This window comes from Gymnoscopelus microlampas (genome assembly GCF_963454915.1).
Source record: "Gymnoscopelus microlampas genome assembly, chromosome: 9".
In the NCBI taxonomy this organism is placed as follows: domain Eukaryota; kingdom Metazoa; phylum Chordata; class Actinopteri; order Myctophiformes; family Myctophidae; genus Gymnoscopelus; species Gymnoscopelus microlampas.
The window spans coordinates 42,711,764-42,734,673 of NC_139946.1; the positions used below are offsets into that span (position 1 = coordinate 42,711,764).

General features: G+C 39.8%; 1 protein-coding gene and 2 long non-coding RNA genes across 3 annotated transcripts in view; all 3 read right to left on the bottom strand.

Moving 5' to 3' along the window:
- The window catches only part of LOC311051858, a 255,015-nt gene that overhangs the window by 224,299 nt on the left and 7,806 nt on the right, over positions 1-22,910 (bottom strand). The gene's annotated exons all lie outside the window — the stretch shown is intronic.
- On the bottom strand, positions 1,526-13,755 carry LOC311052439 (hepatic lectin-like; the record flags this gene model as incomplete). The annotated part of the gene is made up of 6 exons (XM_084067402.1): positions 1,526-2,393; positions 2,659-2,771; positions 2,912-3,045; positions 3,166-3,276; positions 12,188-12,298; positions 13,548-13,755. 6 exons carry the CDS (start codon positions 13,753-13,755, stop codon positions 2,261-2,263), a joined length of 810 nt encoding a protein of 269 aa, XP_083923528.1. The 3' UTR covers positions 1,526-2,260.
- LOC311051183 lies at positions 10,419-11,281 on the bottom strand. The gene is made up of 3 exons (XR_014601388.1): positions 11,149-11,281; positions 10,909-11,024; positions 10,419-10,618 (listed from the first exon to the last, which is right to left on the bottom strand). It is a non-coding gene; the product is annotated as an uncharacterized lncRNA (long non-coding RNA).

Here is a 22,910-nt window from a genome sequence, read left to right on the forward strand (position 1 = left end):
TCAATACTCCCACAATGTTATTATCAAAGACTTCATCATTTCATGCAAAATGATCTGGTTACATTGAACACAAACAGGCCTGATTCTTTTATTTTTTATTTTCTACAACTTATTCAATGCAACTGTAATGATGATCATTGTATGAAGGAAACAATGCTTATATGGTATATGATACAATTCACAGCTATTAAGAGAGAATGGTACAAATAAAACACATATTTATGTGTTACACCAAACTTTTTCGAGGTATGAGACCGAAAGTGGTCGAGGGAGAGGAGAGGAGGGTGGGGGGGGGGGGGGGGGAGGAGGAGGTGTGAACCCACTGCCTCTGCTACTGTGACAGAGACACTGAAGCCAGTTTGTAGATTTGTAAACCCCACCCCTCTCTCTCTCTCTCTCTCTTTCTCTCTGTCTCTCAGTCAGTGCTGCTGTCTCTCTGTCTACTTGTGTTGCAGGCTGCATGCATTATGACGCACATCATGTATCTGTGTGTGTGGGGGAAGCACGTACATGCGCGCATTATAATTAACCACACTCACCGTGTGTGTGTGCATTGTGTTTGTCGCTGTGTTTGTGTCTATGTAGGCCTATGTCTAAAGCATTGGAAGACTGATGGAAAAAAAGGGGGGAGTGTTTTTCGAGATTACAATTTACAATTCTCTTCTTTAGTCAATGCCACTGCGATGGACTGTATATTGTCTGACTGGTTAAATCATTTAGATCATATAATAATATTAAACATACTGTGCACTAGTCAATATATTTACTTAACAAACGCCACATGTAGCATTGCTCTGTTAATTCAGATCAATGCAAGATAAAAATAAAAAGTGCCACAACACCTCAAGGCATTGTTTGCCTCAAAATGTTTGCCTCTTTCTTAGGTAATATTTGACAATTTGGCCAATCTTAGTGCCGCGCTGCGAGCTTGTACATCTGCTATTTTTGAAAAATCTTGAAAGTGTTTGAAAAATGTCTAATAGTTTTGAATTTTTTAACACACATCTTCTCTTCTGGGGGTCCCTGGCACAAAACATTTTCAGACCGGGTCTAGTATATATAGCATTGCTCTGAACCGCATTCATTCAGATCAATGCAAGAAAAAAAAAGTGGTGCCACTTCAAAGGCAGGTCATTTCCTGTAAATATGTTAGACAGTAAAGTAGCAAATTCTTGAGCAGAAAACACCAAACCCTGAAACGTTAATGTTGCAATTACATTTTATTGGACTCAGAGAACACAGACTATTAAACTGAATGTAAGAACAGCAAAATTATCACTTTTATCATTGTTCTTGAATGATCTTGAATGATCAACATTCATCACCTGTAGAGTATGTGGAGAGCTGCACGGTTCACACAGTCCAAACTTTGCGTACATTTTGTTAGCAATTTTATGTTTACACACCCTTGATACCGTGCGTGTGGTGGTGTGTGTATGTGTGTGTGTGTGTGGGTGTGTGTGTGTCAGTGCGACACTGATGATTTGAAAAAGGCTGCAAAAAAGGAGAAATTAACATACCCTGCTCATGTCACAGTTATTGATACGTCTTTACAGTAGCCAAATAACAGGCGTTTCACCCGGGGACGGTACCTCACTTGAGTTTGATCAATCAATTTTTTTTTTTTTCAGGAAAACACAAACTCTAAAATATCATTGCAACTGCTTTTTTCCTTTCTTCTTTTTACACACAGACACTAGCATAAAGCACACATTCAGTGCTATGGCACATGCCATGTATTTGTATATAGCACATTTCAAAGTGCTTTAGATAAAACCACGTGCATTAAGACATGAAGACACAGAGCATAGTGAACACATTATAAAAGGACATTTAAAAACAACAGAAAAGAAAGTTACAATTAAAACTGAAACATAAGAACGACCTGATACAGATAATTATGCTAATAATTGGTGTGAATTTTATTCTTCCCCAAATCATCTTGCTGTATCTGACACCTTCACAGGCCGCGTCCAGACCCCTGATCTACTGAATATGAACATGGTATTAAAATTAAACAATTTATATTAAAACAGATGGCTGTTAGATTCATGTTATTTATATTCTATAGGCTCCCCTTTAACTAAATAATGAAAATATGAACTTAAATTGTGATATAATGTCTACAGTGCATATTGTGTAGAATTACAAGGCAGTCAAACCAAAGCAAACACATGAGCTACCACGTGTAAACACAGCCATCATGTACAGTAGCTGTACCAACACAACACATAACTAATACATTGTGAAAATGATGACACTACACAACTATTTCACATATCCAAAGCATAGTTTCAGTACATGGTACATCGTTCCATCCTTTCCTGTACCCGCTCTGATGCACAGCACAGTGCTCATCTGTAGAGTTACTAGGCTCACCACTGTGCCAGTACCTGGAGAACATATAATGCATTACAATACCTTTACAATGATGAATTTTCTCACTAAATGTCTTTATTTAAATGTTGTTTCATTTATGTTTTAATCATCAGGTATAATTGTTTCAGTGACAGTGTGGCGTGTTTGTATTTTATTATAATTAACATTTAATACCATTTAGAAATTAAATGTGTGGAACATACTGTATGTGGGAATATGTGAAATGTAGTTAACATGTTTGTTGAAATTAAGAGTAAAAGAATGAAGGTAAAATCTTACGTTGGTGTGGTCAGTGTTGTACCATCTACCCATTTCCACACTCCTTCCTCCTCTCTGTCGGTCAAACCCAGCCACACATTCAGGTGCCAGTTAACAACACTGTTAACAAAGTCCTGCACAGAAAAGATGCTGGTTACTGAAGTACAATATATGGGTTACCACACACACACAACACACACACACGCACACACACACTCACGCGTGCACACGCACACACACACACGCACACGCACACGCACACGCACACACGCACCTGTTCTTCGTTGCTTTTCATGATGATCAGGTCAGATTGTTTGTCTCTACAGTATTGTCTGCTCTCCTCCCAGGTTTTACGAGAAGTAGAGATGTAATAACAACCTCTGCCAAATTTCGTCCATCCAATAGATTCTAACAACAAAAAAATAAAGTTAGCCAGTGTTTTTTCCCTTTTTTCCATATGCTCAGATTAATGACACATGATGAACAACATGATATAACAATGAATAAAAACAGTGATGTCTCACTGACCGCAGAACATCCTCTTCAGCTCATCTCGCTCTGCAGTTATGTTGTTACATATGGACTGTAGATGATCCAGGTCTTTGACCAGGTTGTTGTTCTCTTTAATCAGTTCAGAATCTGTAAGAAGGAAAATCATCAAAGTCATCAGTTTTACATACTATACACACAGGCGCACACAGACACGTACTGTACATGCAGTACCACTTGATTATGATGACCATTTCATTTAGGTGGTTTTGTTGTCTTCCTTCCTGACTACAGTATGTGTTGGGTAGCTATAGGTAGAGAGTTCAATTATAAAAAAACACAATTTCACTCATGGCGGGCAAAGGACGCTGTGCCATCTGCCGGACCTGACCATATTGCACTGGTCTGCATGGGAACTATACTTGGGAGATCCACTATTTAAAAACACTTGGATTTTTGTTATCCTTCTATTAGAATTGACAGGCCATGGTGTGCATGGTCAGCGTCGTGATAGCTCTCACAGCACACCAGTACAACTGGGTACACACTTGTCACAAATATCGCTCAGTGGTCTGGCTAGGGCCTAAGCTGCTTTCAACATCTTGAATGCACTTACACGTTGTACAGTTTACATTTTTATTTTTTTGCCCCACATTTTGGCCAGTAGGTGGTACCTGTTGGTACCTGCTGCACCGCATTTAGTTACCTACAGTATCGAATTATGTCCTGTCTTGCCATCACTGTAGTCAATGAGGGCAGGTCACAGAATCGAATGAGTAACCGGATGTGTGCGTGCGTTCCTCAGTGTAAATGTGTTAATGTAGGAGAGAGACCATGCCATGTGCTGATCTTACAGTTGTAACGTAGATTTGGGGCGAGCCCATTTATTTACCTATACTTAACCAGAACGATGGGCCCCTGAAAACATTAGGCACCATAATTTTTTTTAAACTTTTATTTCTTATATTTTATATTTGAAATGTATTGTACATTTAAGGTCCAATATTTTTTACAAATATAGGTCTGATACTGACACTAAAATCATGTATACTTCTACTTTATTACTGACCATTTTCCAAAGCATACATTTACACTTAATTTTTTACATTTTGCCAAAAATGTACAATTTCACGTTGAGGTGCCCACGTTTGACTGCCCACTGGACCTGCCTCAGTCTGGGGGTACAGGGGCCTTTCACATAGGAATGGGCCAATCCCCAAAAGGGTGCTTTTTCAAGTCATACAAATTCATAATATTGTAAAACTTCAAATAATGCTACAGTTTCTGTCGCTACTACTAAATCTATGACTACATAATAATATATTTAATGAGGGTACGGTATAAGAATTGAAAATGAAATTGATCATCATAGTTGTATAAAACATTAATGAAATACATTGTATTGAAACTTGACTTACAGAGAGAGAGTCTGAGACCAATGTTGAGCAGAGCTTGAACAACACAAAGCAATCCAAGTCCCATTCCAACCAGCCTGTACCGTCTCCTGACTGCGCGCGCACACACACACACACACACACACACACACACACACACACACACACACACACACACACACACACACACACACACACACACACACACACACACACACACACACACACACACACACACACACACACACACACACACACACACACACAGAAAGAATAAAAGGGAGTGAGATCAGTTAAAATATTTCAACCTCGTGTTTAAAAGTTAAAAAATATATTTCTTTGTGATTTGCAGTTTTAGTAACATCTCTTACCAGATCTAATCTTCTGTGGATGTTTCTGCTGAGCTGTAGTCTTGGTCTCAACATTCTCATACTTTATATCTTCATCTTCCTCATCATCTTCATCTTGGATCTCAATGCTTTCAGAATGAAAAGCCACAGCCATTTCTACCTTTAGGTCTTTAATTCATTTAGCAGGTATTTGATATGGTTCACCTCTTCACGACACACTGAAGAAATAAGAGGTGCGGTCTTTCTTTTATGACATTATCAGTCGTCTTATCACTCCCCCCCCCTTCCTCCTCTTGTTTCCTCATTCACAGTAGCGGAGGCAGTGAGTTCACACCCCCACCCCAATCCACACCATGTGAAAAAAAATGTATGCACCACATATCTTATTTATTTGCATTAATTTCTCTTAATATGTGACTTGTCAAGTCAAATGTATTCATGAAAAACACTTAAAAACAACTGTAGCTGACAAAAGTGCTATATTGTCGCTGTCGGGAAGAAAAGTTTTCAACTTTTTATTTTTGTATAAATCAGTGCTATTGAACACCCTTTTTGTCTGTGTGGGTTTTACAAATATTGAACCAATGAAAAGTATTAAAAAGCGCTTTTGACTAAACCTCCTAACTCGATTGGATCCTCAAAACTCCTCTTGAGCTGTATTTGGGCACATTCAAGTATCTGACAATGTATTAAGTATAAAGTCTGAGTATAGTATAGAGTATAGTATTTCTGCATTTGCCCCTGATGACTGAATGAAATCACTTTTGGCTCTGCGTTGTTTAGAGGCCCCTCAATATGTGAATCCAACTTTGGGTTGTCCGGACGATGCATACATGTTTGCAATCTTTGGGAGAGTAGGCCCCTCTTGCAATTTTTTTGCCAATTTTAGCCAAAAAAAATGGTATGATATATGATCTGGAGTCATTGATCTGTAGCGATTTGTTTGAGTTGTGGATGATTCAAGGAATTGAGATATTTATTTCTTTCTTATTTTCTCGATTGTATGACCTATGGTCCAAGAGTTATAGGCCTACTTGAAGAAAGATCTGTGAGTGTCTTCTTTGGCCTACTGGCAGCGTGCACAAAATGCGCACGCACACACGCGCGCGCACACGCACGCACGCACGCACGCACGCACGCACGCACTTACGCACGCACGCACGCACGCACGCACGCACGCACGCACGCACGCACGCACGCACGCACGCACGCACGCACGCACGCACGCACGCACACACACACACACACACACACACACACACACACACACACACACACACACACACACACACACACACACACACACACACACACACACACACACACACACACACTGTTTGTATTAGAGGAACTTTCCACTTTAAAAATAATAAGTGTCATCTTCAACAGGATGTGGTCTGTCTTATGCTGCAGGTCTGAACAATATGTGGCTATTATTCTCACACGAACATCAGCTACAGTATCATTATGCCGTTATAACCAAGGGGCAAGGCTGAGATATTTACGATGAGGCCGACAAAATGGCCAGAGTGGCGCTGTTTTACCCTGCGCCGACCTGTGAGTTCAGAAAGAATTTATTTTAGCGCAAGTGAATGGGTTTTTTGACAAACTTTAGACTAGATTTTTTTACTGTAATAAAAATTGTCATAAATTCTATATGCTTCCAGTCGCTAGTTTAAAGTCTCCTTTCAATCATCAGGATATGCGTTTTGCTAAATTATGGTTCTATTTATTATAAAATTGACGATAAAGTAGGCTATTCTCTAGGAGGGGCGGGATGATTTGATTGACACGCTACACAACCAATAGCATTCATTCCCCGCCCCCCGCTCTTGATTGACAAGTTACCCAACCAATAATGGTCTGAACTCATTCTGACGCGTATTGAAAGATGGCGGACCTACAGTCTTGCAGCAAAGGCTTCCTTTTCGGTCTGTAGAAAGCAGCGGAGGGGGTTTGTCCATCTCATTTATACAGTCTATGGTTATAACTCACATATATTTATATCAGCACTTTGAGATTTTCACAAATGTGAAGTGCATTATAAATAAAATCCATTATTATTATAAATATTTATACTTTTATATCAATATAGTTCTTCATGGGTGCCAACATTGGCACAGGGGAGGATGATCACTGGCACACTGGCATAAGTGTGAGAGAGTTTTTTTTTCTTCTTAAAAAAAATAAATAATCAGTTATCAGTTGAAGTTCCCTCATCTGTATGAACATTACATCCTGCACATAATTCTACATTCATTCATTCATTTAAACTCTTAACTCTGACTGGGGAGGTAGTCTGGGAGATAGGTGGGTTATTGCTTGAGTCTAATGATCATTACATAGCCTATTGATACAAAAATATATATTTCTAAAGAAGTAGGAGGAAAAAAAAGGTTATTATGTAAATGGAATCAAAATCTGTTGGAAATATAACATTTTGATGTAGTTATAATTAAACTTAATGTTGATATGCTACTGACAATCAAGAAAATACAAACATAGCACTCAAAAATGTTGCCAACCCCTGCTATATACATTAGCTATGTACATATATTTGAACTGCCTTCAGTGTCTCTGTCACAGTACAGTGAGTTCACACCCCCTCACCCCCACCCTCCTCTCCCTCCTCTCCCTCCTCTCCATCCTCTCCCTCGACCAAGCTCGGTCTTGCATTCTGTGAGTTTGGTGTAACACATATATATGTGTTTTATTTGTATTAATTCTCTCTTAATAGCTGTGAATTGTATCTTATAACATATACAAGCATGGTTTCCTTCATATAATGATCATCATTACAGTTGCACTGAATATCAATAATACTAATAATATATAATATAAGTAATCTCTTCAATCCGTGTTTCCCCCAATCGCGTCCTAATTGCGTCTTAAATTGGAAAGGAGAGAGGAAACAAAGACATGTTGTTTAGAGAAGTGGGATATTAATTCTGTTGACGTGTCATGTTAAACGACGTCCATTTCTAATGACAACACAGCTGACCCCCCCCCCCCCCACACACACACACACACACACACACACACACACACACACTTGATACGGTTGGTAAAATGGCGGACGTGTTTGAGTGAGTATAGAGGAGCTAGGACAGTGCAGAATAAGGATGTTGACACACACACACACACACACACACACACACACACACACACACACACACACACACACACACACACACACACACACACACACACACACACACACACACACACACACACACTGAATGGCTCAGCACAGCAAACCGTGATCAATGTATTTGCCTCACACGACAACCCCCTGTGATTGACAGATGACATGATGTCAGTGTAAGAGCACATTCAAGACAGACATTGTGCAACAGTTTAACCCATTAAAACCGGGTCAGCATCTGTTTCACTATAGCTATATATATATATATATATATATATATATATATATATATATATATATATATATATATATATATATATATATATATATATATATATATATATATATATATATATATATATATAAACTCTCTTAGGATTTATAACAGTGGTTCTGAAAAATAGCAGTTGACACATCATAAACTTTGTGTACATTTTTGTCAGCAATTTTATGTGTACACACCTTTGATATATTTGGTCCCTGGACTGGAAAGTTGATCAAATGTATCTTTACATTCATCTCCTTACCTTATTTTAAAATAAACGTGTTCATCTGTGTGTGTGTGTGTGTGTGTGTGTGTGTGTGTGTGTGTGTGTGTGTGTGTGCGTGTGTGTGTGTGTGTGTGTGTGTGTGTGTTAGGGCTGGTGAATTAATATTCAAATATCGAATATTCCTCAAATATGGGGAAAATATGTATAGTCGGATATGAAAATTAATATTCGAATATAAAAAAAAATTGACAGTGACAATACAAAAAACAATGTATCAAGTTATAAAAACAAACAAAAGATATGTTTTATTGGATCCAAGCACTCGATACATTGTTTTTTGTATTGTTTCTTTTGAAAAAAAAAACAATATTTTTTTAATAATAATAATCTGCCAATTTTTAAGACCAATATTCAAATATCATTTCTGAGGAAAGTTGACAGCCCTAGTGTATGTGTGTACGTGTATGTGTGGGTCAGTGCGACACTGATGATGGCTTCTGAAAAGAAGGCTGCAAAAAAGGAGAAATGAACGTACCCAGCACATGTCACAGTTATTAATACAGTACGTACCAGCTCAGTGGCCGTGTGGTTAGAGTGTACGCCCTGAGACTGTGAGGTCGGGGTTCAATCCCCGGTCGGGTCATACCAAACACTCTAAAAATGGTACCCAGTGCCTCCCTGCTTGGCACTCAGCATCAAGGGTTGGATTGGGGTAAGTCCCTATGCCATACTAGTTATGTCCAGGGAGTGGTGTAAAGTAATTTCCCTTTTTCAGTACTTTTACTTCTACTCCACTACATCTCAGAGGCAAATATCGTACTTTTACTCCACTACAATTATTTGAAAACTTAGTTACTTTGAAATTATCAATTATTACATTATAAAGCATACATTAACCACTTTAGCCCCATTTTATACATAGGCTATTTGAAAATAGCCGATCTACAAGCTCACAAGGCGTCGCATCGCGACGCCTTGTGAGCCTGTAGATCTGCTATTTTCAAATATTTTAGTACTTTTACTTTTGGTACTTTAAGTACATTTTGATACCAATACTTTTGTACTTTTACTCAAGTAAATGTTTAATTGTAAAATTGTAATTGTACTTGTAACAGAGTATTTCTATATTGCAGTATTGATACTTTTAATTAAGTAAAATATCTGAGTACTTTTTCCACCACTGTGTCCCGGGTGTACTTGTACATCAAGCTATCTTACGCTAAGGAAACAGGAGATAGAGTCCAGCCCTATGGGCCTCAGGGCTCAGCAAGGCTTACTTACATTAGCCAAATAACAGGCGTTTCACCCGGTACGGTACCTCAGTTGATTTTGATCAATCAACAGTTTTTTTTTCCAGGAAAACACAAACTCTCTAAAATATCATTGCAACTGCTTTTTTCCTTTATTTATTTTTTTACACACAGACACTAGCATAAAGCTCACATTCAGTACAATGGCAAGGCACATGACATGTATCTGTGTAAGAATATATGTATATTAATTAACCCATTAAGACCTGAGGCTGATTATACAAATGTCTTCTAAATCCTAACAGTTTTCTGAAACACGTGTGTTGCTATATCAGTGGTGCTGTATGTATTTGGCCGCAGACCCCCCATCTCAAAATATTGTGTGCCAGGGACCCCCAGAAGCAAAGATTTGAATTAAAAATGTTTGCTTAAAATATATATATATATACATGTGACCAAATTTGACTGGGAAACAGTCATCTAGCATTTTTTTCATTTTCGTTTTTTCATGTCATATGAAAGCAGGGAATCATAGCAAAATAATGATATATTGGTTAATAAGATTGAGTGAATAGTTTTGAAACTACAGCTTATAGAATTGAAGTCAAGTTAAAACTCTTCAGTAGAGAAAAGACCAGTTGAATGGATGTATACAGTATGTGCTAAACATAGCCATCATGTAGCTGTACCAACACAACACATAACTAATACATTGTGAAAATGATGACACTACAGAACTTTTTCACACATCCAACGCATATATTTAGCACATGGTACATCGTTCCATCCTTTCTCGGCCCCGTTATGATACACAGCACAGTGCTCATCTGTAGAGTTGCTAGGTTCACCACTGCGCCAGTACCTGGAGAACATATAATGCATTACAATACCTTTACAATGATGAATTTTCTCACTAAATGTATTTGTTTGAGGTCATGATTTTTTAATCATGACCTCAAATGATATTCTGGACAGTGAAACAAATAATGGGTATACTTTTTTTAGTCACAGTGTGGCGTGTTTGTATTTTATTATAATTAACTTTTAATACCCTTTAGGAATTAAACGTGTGGAAAATAATCTGGAAGTATGTGAAATGTAGTTAAAATGTTTGTTGAAATTAAGAGTAGAAGAATGAAGGTAAAGTCTTACATTGGTGTGGTCAGTGTAGTACCATCTACCCATTTCCACACTCCTTCCTCCTCTCTGTCGGTCAAACCCAGCCACACATTCTGGACCCGCATGTTAACAACACTGTTAACAAAGTCCTGGACAGAAAAGATACTGGTTACTGAAGTACACACTGTACAATATATGGTTTACAACACACACACACACACACACACACACACACACACACACACACACACACACACACACACACACACACACCTGTTCTTCGTTGCTTTTTATGATGATTAGGTCAGATTGTTTGTCTCTACAGAATTGTCTGCTCTGCTCCCAGGTTCTACCACAATCAGAGAGGTAATAACAACCTCTGCCAAATTTCTTCCATCCAAAAGATTCTAACAACAAAAAAAATAAGTTAGCCAGTTTTTTTTTCTCATTTGCTCAGATTAATGACACATGATGAACAACATGATATAACAATGAATAAAAACAGTGATGTCTCACTGACCACAGAGCGCTGCAGTTATGTTGTTACATATGGACTGTCGATGATCCAGCTCTTTGACCAGGTTGTTTTTCTCTTCAGAATTTGTAAGAGGGAGAATCAACAAACCGATGAGGTTTACATACAACTTTGTTCTGATAGTAAATCCAACCAAATAGGACACAACATAGTTCAAGCTAGCCCCTACGGAACCTCTCCCTCCGCTGTATAGCTCCGAGATGAGGTTCCTCGTTTGTCTCTGCCGTTTGAGCAGGACATTGTCGCACATTTTCCACTTTACATGTTTCTTACCCCTTTCTGCACATCGTATCCAAAAAGTAAAGCATTTCCGCCATTCTCTCAGATGTTTTAAGTTCTAGCGCACCATAAAAGCTATCCAACGAGTTGAAGAAAGTATTTAATTTGCCTCGGTCCTCAGCCGCTAACATAATATTTTGCATTAGAAGATGCAATTCAACATTTGACGTGTAGGGGAATCAGTAATGTTATCTCTACGGGCGCAACTCTTGCGCAATGTCTTAAAAACATGTAACCGGATGAAGACCGAGGCAAATTAAATACTTTCTTCAACTCGTTGCATAGCTTTTATGGTGCGCTATAAACCACCTAGAAACATCATGTAAAGTGGAAAATGTGCGACAATGTCCTGCTCAAACGGCAGAGACAAACAAGGAACCTCATCTCGGAGCTATACAGCGGAGGGAGAGGTTCCGTCGGAGCTAAGTTCAAGCAACAGCATTAACTCTATTTCTGATTGAAATACAACATATATATTTATTATAGAATGACACTCACTGTGTTTGACAAGGCCTATGATGACAGCCAATAGGATTACACACAGCAGTCCCAACAGACCCAGACACACTGCAGCAGCTCTGAAACGATTGTTCTTTGACTCATCAGAGGCTGAAAAACACAAGACAAACTTATGAGGATAATTTAGAGGGATTAAAATTGTTTAATATAAGTGACACCTTTTTATCATGGTCATCAAGTTATCATGCTTTATGACATATACAGTAACAAGTAATCTATTTTCTTAATTGACAAAATAATGTCACTGTAGATTGGCTTTAAACTGCACTTGTCAGTTATTTCTTTGCTGTGTCAACATCTATGACATGTACTGCGGTGTAGTAGGTGTTGCTAGGGTAAAACAGGTGTTTACTGGGCCGTGGTGGGTGGTTGATAGGGCATTGCTAGGGTGCACACATTACTATATAAATGACATACAGTACTTAAAAAAACTAGTTAACTAGTGATTTTTTTGTGAACTATCACATTAAGTTTACCTACAAATATGATCAAGTCACCTTGAAATAGTTTTGCATAATTAGAGTATAGACAGTCCTCCAGAGGCCACTACAGCACTGCTCTTGCGTAACATCCATAAATGTGTTAACTATAATAAGGTATTATTACTAGGGCTGTGAATCGTCTGCTATCTCACGATTCGATTCCGATTCTTGGGGTCACGATTCCGATTTGTATCGTTTTTTTTTCAAAACAAACAATTCTCGATTTCAAAATCGTTTTTTTTCTATTCAAAATCGTTTTTTTTTATTCAAAACTATTCTTGATTCAAAACATAGGATTTCAGGATCTACTCCAATCTGCTGGCATGAGAACAGAGTACATTTATGTAGCTTTTATAATTGTAAAGGTTTTATCAACTGATAATAATGTAAACGCACAAAGGTAAATCCAAGGTCCTTTTTTTTTTTTTTGGAAAATCGATTAAAAAAAAAATTAGAATCGATTCTGAATCGTCCAACAGTAGAATCGCTATTCGAATTGATTTTTTCCAACACCCCTAATTATTACATTACAGTAATAAGGTGTAGTAGGTGCTGCTTGGGTACACATGTTGCTAGGCCATAGTGGGTGGTTGCTAGTGCATTGTAAAACAGGTGGTTGCTAGGGTACAAACATTACAATATAAATTACATACAGTACTTTAAGAAACTAGTTGACAATTTGACGTTTTTGAGTGAACTATCACACTAAGTTGACCTACAAATATGATCATTTTTGGCAGCACAGTTCAAGTCACCCTGAAATAGTTTTGCAGAATTGGAGTGTAGACACATGTATCAGACACCAACTACCAGTGCTCATAGATGTGTTAGTTAATCATTGTAGTGTTTAGTTTTACCTCCATTTTGCACTTGTGGTGTGTTCTGCTGTACAGCATTCTGCTGGGTGCCAGGGTCAGGGCCAAGGCCAAGGTCGTCTGCAGTGACATAGATGTCTACTATCCTCTCCTCCCTCTCTCCTCTCTCCTCCATCTCCTGCTTCCTCTCTCTTCGGCCATATCTGACCTTCTTTGTCAGATCTGGCACGGCGTATACGTCCTCCGCCATTCTAGTTCATCTTCAAACTGCATTCGTTGCACAACTTGTTGGAGAATTATAAGTAAAAAAGAGGAAGACTAGCACGTTATAAGATCCTATAAACAGAACCAAGTTCACGCCTTTGGGTGTGATGTTGGAGAATTAGAAGTAAAAAAGAGGAAGACTAGCACTTTATAAGATCCTATCAACAGAACCAAGTTCACACCTTTGGGTGTGACGTGCATGAGATAGATGTATTTGCCATGTTCCAAAACCATACACACCCATAGTTCTCAGAAACGTTGAGAGAGGGCTATGTTGTTTCCTTCTGCTTCTATGTACATTATTAAAAGTATTGCATACTTATTTGCGAGTGCTGAAGACTTCATTGTCTCCGCCAGGCCGAAAGGCATGGCGAGAGAGTATGTTTTGCACCCTGTCCGTCCGTCCGTCCGTCTGTGTGTCTGTCCGCGTGTCCATCCGTGTGTCCGTGTGTGTGTCCGTCTGTGAACAGCTAATCTCCCGCACCGTTGGCTTGATCACAGCGAAACTGTGCACACACACTCTATGGATGCCAATTCAGAACCTCTGCCCCAAATTGTTCACATGGGCCTGTTATAGCGCTACCAGAAGGCCACTTTTTGCAAAATATTATTTTGACAGTACTCCTACAAATATTGTCCAAACATCACGCAAATCCGTACACAGTATCTCTATAGTCATTAAACGAAAGAGGTTTTTCAGATTTTTTATATTCCATCCTGATTGGCTAAGAATGCCTTCCAAAGTTTGCAGGAGTGCTCCGTTTTGAACAAAATGCCTCAAATCATGAACACAGTATGCAATTTTCGTGAAATTTTGCACGTATATTCCCACTAGGCCGAGGAAGAAATGCCACTTGAAAATGTTCAAATCAGCCTCATGGTGGCGCTATGACAGGCCGATTCGTGGTTTTACCTATAACTGCACCGATTTGTGTAAAACGATGTATGTGCATTCCCTAGAGGCCAAGGAAAAATCTTTTCCCTGCATTTTTCACATCTGCCTTTTATAGCGCCACCAGGAGGCCGACTTATAGAAAACACACATTTTGGATATTACTCTTAGTTAATTTTATCCAAATTTCACGCAAATCGGTACACATGATCTCTATATCATGTGATCAAGACGGATCTGGTAGATTTTTCATATTCCATCCTGATTGGCTAAGATTGATATCTAAAGCTTGCAGGATTGGACCGTTTTAGACAAAATCATGAACCGATTGCGGTGAAACTTTGCACGCACATTTGCACTACGTTGAGGAAGAAATGCCACCCCTTCCACATTGGCCTGTTATAGCGCCACCAGCAGGTCTAATTTAGCAAAACAATGTTTTGGAACAAAATGCCTCAAATCATGAATGCAGTGTCCGATTGCCATCAAAGGCCTAAGAAGAAATGGCACCCTTTTCCCATTGGCCTATTATAGCGACGCCACGATAACCTACCTGGCCTGGCGGAGGCCTGTACTCCGATGAGTACTTTTTCTAGTTTCCCATGATTTCTTGTTGAGGAGAAATAATCAGTGGTGCATTTTATTGTTAGCAAATAAAAAGTACTTGATATTTCATTTCTGGCATTAATTATTCTACTGAAAGAGGATTTGGCAGTGAATCCTTTTTAAGGTCAATCCAAGCTACAGGCAACATTAATTTGAGAATAAAGAGTCGTTAGTTTATTCTTTGCTGGTTTAAAATAGGTGGTACTGTATGCCTACTAGTGCTTATTTGAGAAAAGTTCGCTAATTAAGTTCACTTTAGTTTTGATGCCCTTTCTCGGTGATAATACTGTATGCAATCTTTATTAATGGCCATCAGAAAGAACATGCATTCAATAATTCAACTTGGTAAGAATGTACATTACAGTATGTAAAAGAAAAAAGAAGAAATAAAATAATCTTTGCCTGTTTCATTTCAATTCCAAGTTTTTAGGCAGGAGAAAACGCACACAGTGGACATCGTATAATGCAGGCAGTGGAAAAATGTATCATAATAATTCATCTATTTGTATAAAACATTAATAATTTAGTTTATCTCTGTACGTAATCAGTGCCTCCCCCCCACCTATAGCTTATAGTGCCGTTTAAAATGTTCTGTTTGCCTTCCACCAAAGGCAAATTCTTCTCAATTTAAGATATCACATGTTGCCTTCTATTGGACAGTGTAATTTGTAAACATGAGCACCTGGCTGTCATTAAGATGTAGAGCTTGGTCTATTAGAAAAAGGTTGGGAGACTTTAGTGAACTTTGTTTGAACATTGTTTTGAACTTTTGTGCCATTAATAGTGTGGTGCTAACAGCTCTGAACCAGAACACATAGAGTACCTGTATGCTGGATTCTTCCACCACGGCCACCTTTTCCATCTTTTGCTAATTAACTCTCTATGGAGTTTGTACAGCTGCAAAAGGGCCGAACGAACTCGAACCCTAGCTCTTTTATTTCTAGCTATGGAAGACGTTAATCCATTGAGACCGGGAATGCACGCCAAAAATAGCAGATATACAAGCTCATAGCGCGGCACCGAGTGCCGCGCTATGAGCTTGTAGATCTGCTATTTTTTGAAAAATCGTGAAAATGTGTGCGTATCTTTATATATAATTTTTTAAAGCAAACATTTTTAACTCAAATCTTTGCTTCTTGGGGGTCCCTGGAACTAAATATTTTGAGATATTTAGTTGCAGAAATAGCAGATCTACAAGTTCATAGCGCGGCACTCGGTGCCGCGGTATGAGCTTGAGTTTAATAGCCAAAAAAAAAAAAAAATCCCGGTCTAAATGGGTTAACAAATGCTCCCCTCCCAATAAAGTGTCTTCCTATGGCATGGGGAGGGACGAAGCGCAAATTGGGGGGAAAAAACATGGAAGCTGGTCTGTTCTCCCCCCCATGCAGCTGAATAAGGAGTGGTCTTGCAGCTTGAATAAGGAGCCTCGCCTCACTGTCCTCATTCAGCGGCAGCGTGTGCTGTTATGATTCAGAGGAATCAGAAGACGAAGCCAGTAAAGCAGATCCTCTCACTGTCACACCTGCCAGAGGTCTGATCCCTCATCCAGCTAGATCAGTGTGAAACATAAAGGCAGCCGTGTGTGTGTGTGTGTGTGTGTGTGTGTGTGTGTGTGTGTGTGTGTGTGTGTGTGTGTGTGTGTGTGTGTGTGTGTGTGTGTGTGTGTGTGTGTGTGTGTGTGTGTGTGTGTGTGTGTGTGTGCGTGCGTGTGTGTGGTTGAGGGGTGTGCTGTGTATCTAAAAATAGACAGCGCAGGCTTCACCTTTCTCCAGTGAAGGAAGCAGCTTGCGGTCTCCAGATAAGAAGAGTGCTGCTCTTGACTGGCCAATACGCCCCCCCCCCCCCACACACACACACACCATACTGTCAAGACTCATCTATGCCTCGTGGCGTGAGGCTTGTAATTGCCTCAGGAGGCCGGTCACTCAGTGGCGCCCTATTAGGGAAGCGCCGGAGTGGAACACAACATTTTCAGTTTCAATTACGTCTATGAGGGCGTTCATAATGCACTACGGGATGTGTTTCGGTCCCCCGCTTGGAGTGGTCGAGCTTGATGAAACCTGTGGTGGATTTTATCGTGGTATAAAAGGAGCCTCCGATGCTCTACTGCATGGTATATACAGTTTGTCACTCTTAAAGTATGTATAGTTACACATGGATTCTCTTTGAAATGTTCTCCTTTTTTCGATTTGTTGTTTGTTTATTTTCCAAATCCGATGCTGATCAGTCCAGTAAGCAAGACACACACGCCACACACACACACACACACACACACACACACACACACACACACACACACACACACACACACACACACACACACACACACACACACACACACACACACACACACACACACACACTAGATAGCTCGCCTCCTACAGAGCCACGCCTTAAACCATGCAATCCGGAACAACGCATCTGTGTGTCATTTTAAGATTTCTTTGGCTATTCAAAAATAGCAGATATACAAGCTCATGAGCTTGTATATCTGCTATTTTTTGAAAAAAAAATGGAATATATTTGTCTTAAAGTGAACATTTTTAACTACGATCTGTTCTTCCGGGGGTCCCTGGAACAACATATTTTGAGATCGGGGTCCACGGCCAAATACATCATTTTGGGGGTCCTTGACATGGAAAGGTTGGAGCACCACTGATATAGCAACATACTGTTCGGATTTAAAAAAAATATGTATTTGGCCGTGGACCCCCATCTCAAAATATTTTGTACCAGGGACCCCAGAAGCAAAGATTCGAGTTACAAATATTCGCTTTAAAAAATAAATATTCAGAGATTCAAAAATGTGCACACGTTTTCACAATTTTCCCCAAATAGCAGTTCTACAAGCTCAGTGCCGCGCTATGAGCTTGTAGATCTGCTATTTTTGAATAGCCCAAAGAGATGTAAAATGCCAGAGATGCGGCACCGGATTAAACGGGTTAATAAACAGCAAAGATGACTACAGAACAGCTTCATTGCTAATAGTGATCAGGTGGTCCCACTCCATTCTTTGAGGAAAATGCTGATGTCAGTAACTATGAAACGACATAATGGAACCTAAAGCGCACAAGAAACACAAAGCAGACACTTCTCAATAGGATAAGTGCCACACATACAGTATTAACTGCATTTATTATTTCCTTATTTCCTCCCGAGGTTATTTTACATCTGTTTGAGGTTGCTGTAGATTTGTTGGCTAATTTTGCACCACCGCCACAAGGACGTCAGTCTGTTCTTGAAAGAAATTCACAAAGAAGTTCACAAGGTTTTTCTTCCATGACACTGTGAACATTACCAGTATTTCCCAGAGCACTGGGCACTGTTCTTCAAGGTAATGGAAATAAAATACAACAAATACAGAATAAAAATACAGAATAAAAATCTTGCTACCATAATTGACGGCCACACTCATGGAGTGTACACGAGTGTATGACCTCAATGGCCAAGCAGACACATGGCCCAACTAACTCCCCATTTCCCCCCAAAATTCCACAATATTCTGCCTGTAAAACCAGCTGCTTCGCATCCCATCACTGTACTTGCAGGATGTACAATTAATATCAAACGCATTATGCTCCAATACTTATGCAAATCACTTCGCCCACTCAAAATTCACGTCCGGGTGTTTCTTTTCACCAGCCAATCATCATGCACCTTCCCTTTCACGTTGCCACGTCCGTTGCCACGTCGCGCTGACGTACGCTAAACAAGCGCTGCCGTGCGCACTATGCGAACGAGCCCAAAGGCGCGCAAAAATAAGCCTACCATTGCTTAGACACAAAGTCAGACCTGGCAACGCAGCCTACGCCAATCATGTGTGAGAGATCTACAAGCTATGGGGTAGAGACGCCGTGTGCCATGCACCGTATCTTAGCAACAACGAAAGCGCTCACTCTCATTGGTCCTGTCACGCTACGAGCAGTTTCCAGACAATGGCATCGCAGAGAGCTTGCTGTAGTGTTTACATATATCTATGGCTGTAGCCATCAGTCAGTCGCAGCGACGACGGACAGGGCGCTGTGATAGTTGCCATGTAGCTAACGCTAACGTGGTTGTCATACCTGCAGCGGCTGTGCAATCACTTCGTCAACAATATTCGTGTGGTGAATGTTATTATTGCTGCTCCGTTAGTCCATTGTAGATGATGTATGTTGTGGTATGTAACGTAATGGCAGGACCGCCCCGTGCAACGCACGTTTAGGCTGCATTATGTTGTAATTTCAGTCCGATTAGGGCAGTGGCTATCCCCCGCCCCCCACTACATCATATTTGAACTGGGGACCCCCCCATTTTGTTTGACTCCGTTCCACAAGTCAATATTGTGAAAATAGCAGATCTACAAGCTCACAACCCTCACGTTGAGAGGCGTTGTGAGCTTGCAGATCGGCTATTTTCAACATGTTTGCCTCTTTCTTATATTATTTGACAATGTGCCCAATGTTTTATAGTATAGTTTGTTGTGTGTGTGTGTGTGTGTGTGTGTGTGTGTGTGTGTGTGTTTGTGTGTGTGTGTGTGTGTGTGTGTGTGTGCAGTACTGTGCGTCTTCTGATTATTAAAAGACGCATCCAACTCACCATTCGTGTGTCCACATGCACTGTTGTGCAAACACACAAAAACAGCCGCCATCTCCACACACATTCCTTGTGTGTGTGTGTGTGTGTGTGTGTGTGTGTGTGTGTACGCGCGCAACAACACACAAACGGCCGCCATTTTGACCAGATTGTACAGGGTCACACATTTCCGTATAACACCCGCCACCGAAAAGATGTATGATGACTCATTGTATTATTATTTGATTATTAGATAATGATTATACATGCCCCATGATTATTATAAGATCATATATCTTAATCAAAAATTATAATCATATGATATAATTAATCATCATAACTTATTAATACTCATAATAAAATAACAATATTAAATAACAATATATTGCCCATTTCCCCCCAGCCATTTCGCCATTTAGATATGTATATATATATATAGAGAGAGATAGATAGAGATAGAGATAGAGATAGAGAGATAGACAGATAGATAGATAGATAGATAGATAGATAGATAGATAGATATCCAGTAAAGTGCAGTACTTGAGCACATGTAGTTATTTACTCACCTCTGTAATTTAATTCATGACTCCCAGGATCCATTCTCTTTTGGACTCCTCTTAGGACATATGTCTCCTACAGACTACGATAGGCTACTTTACAGGTCACACTTGGACCATTGATAGGCAGGAGTAGGCAGCTTTAGCTTTGTAAAAGGTGTGAATGGGCCAGCCAATGTATCACTTCACTAACGTCACTGGCGGCCGGCGGCTGTGTCTATTGTTGTCGGAGCAGAATTCATTTTCCTGGCAAATCTTCACTGACCGGGCCATGGCCCCACTAGCCCTCATGACGCTACGCCAGTGATCGGCGCTGCCAAGTGGGCGCTACGTGGGCGTGGACGCTACGTGGGCGTGGGCGCTAGATGTGAGGCCGGCGCAGCCGGCCGAACTTCTAGTAACAATAAGCTCTTACATTTGAGTGAATGATCGTTTCAAAGTGTATGAATCAAATCAAGTATTTATATAGCACACTTAACATGACCAGATAAACCAAAGTGCTGTACAGGTAAAAAACTAACAAAAAGCCAATAATGCAATGTAAGCAGACAATAACGTACAATGAATTAGCACAAACAAACAAACATTAGCACCAATAAGGGAAGACAGGGCTACATCAGCTATCACTGAAGGCCAGGGAGAAGAAATGAGTCTTCAACAAGGATTTAAAAATACGACTGAGCAGCTTTGATGCGTATGGGCAAAATATTCCAGATTCTGGGGGCAGCCACCGCTAAGGCCCCGAGTATGTATGCTATTTTGTGCAAATAATCAACAAACAATGAAAATAATAAGTATTTAAAATGAAAAAATAAAGAAAATAAAGTATTTAAAAAAAAAAAAAAAGAACTAGTATTAAAAGTTGAATGTTGAAGAATGTCTCTGATTTCATCTCTCTGGTAGAGAACAAAAAAGTTGTAAAAACATCAAAAGTCAAATCTATTAATTTTGTCCATGACACCCCCACACGGACAGACATTTAAATTTGCACAGAGGTTGTAGTTTTGCAAAGTCCTCTTATACCACTCTCATCTTAATGAGTAATGCCTTGGAATTAAAGTTGTAATCCAGGTGGTGGTGGAGGGGTGGGGAAAAAAGACAGATACTTGCATAAAATTTTATGTACTTATGTTATAGCCTGTCTGATTAAAACCAAGTGGCTAACTGCTCCCCTCTGTGCGCTATAGGCATGTCTTCCCCTCCTCTCTTTTTGGCATGCTGTAACTCTGAGCTGCCAAACTCCATATCTCTGCCATCCCTCAACCTGCCAGTTAATCCATTTAGACCGGCAAAGCATTTGTCGCTTTAATTGTTTTTTGGGCTATTCAAAAATAGCCGATATACAAGCTCATAGCGCGGCATCGAGTGCCACGCTACGAGCTTGTAGATCTGCTAGTTTTTTTTTAAATCATGAAGATTTGTGCAAATATTTGAATATATATATTTTTTAAAGGGAACATTTTTCACTCAAATCTTTGCTTCTGGGGGTCCCTATTACAAAATATTTTGAGATGGGGGTCCGCGGCCAAATGCATATAATTTTGGGAGTCCTTGACATGAAAAAGTTTGAGAACTGCTGATATAGAAACATACGTTTTTAGGATTTAGAAGACATTTGTATAGAACCCTCAGAAGCAAAGAATTTAGTTAAAATGTTCGATTAAAAAACATATATTCAAAAAATTTGCGCAAACGTTCACGATTTTCTTTCAAAAATAGCAGATCTACAAGCTCATAGCGCGGCACCGAGTGCCGCGCTATGAGCTTGTAGATCTGCTATTTTTGAACAGCACAAAGAAATCTGTGAAAAAAATGACACACGGATGCGTTCCCGGTCTTGATGGGTTAACTAACTCTGCAGTTTCTCTGAACTTCTTGGCTACCCACAGCTGTCCTCTAACCTGCATGGCCCCCCTTAGAAAAAAGCTTCCGCCCTTCCACTTATACTGTCTCCGTTCAGGGACGTAGGCTATAGAACACTGGCTCTTCTATTTCTTTCATCCACCACCAACCTCCAGTTACCGCTTGCACTCGCTCGCTTTCTTCACCTTGCTTTTTTCCTCTGTTGTACACTCACTGCCTCACGAGTTCACACCAAGATTAATGCACACGCATACTGTACAGCATTGGTTCTCAAAGTGGGGTCCGGGGACCCCCAGGGGTCCTTGAGGGAGTTCCAGGGGGTCCCCACCTAAATGACGGATGATTAGGAAACAAATGGACCCTTGTGGGTCTGTAACTCTGAGAGTTACAGACCCACATGGACCCTAACGGGTCCATGTGGGTAATTTGGTTCCATTTGTACACTCTCAGAGTTAAATTAACATTGATTTTACAATATAAATTGGAGTCCCAGAGATATAAATGCCATTAAATGGGGGTCCATAGCCTAATGCATGTCAAACTAGGGGTCCTTGAAATTAAAATGGTTGAGAATCACTGCTAGAGCCGTAAAAATCTTCTCTTATGGGGGTCCGTGGTATAATGGGGTCCGCGGGCTAATAAGTGTCAATTTGGGGGTCCTTGACATGA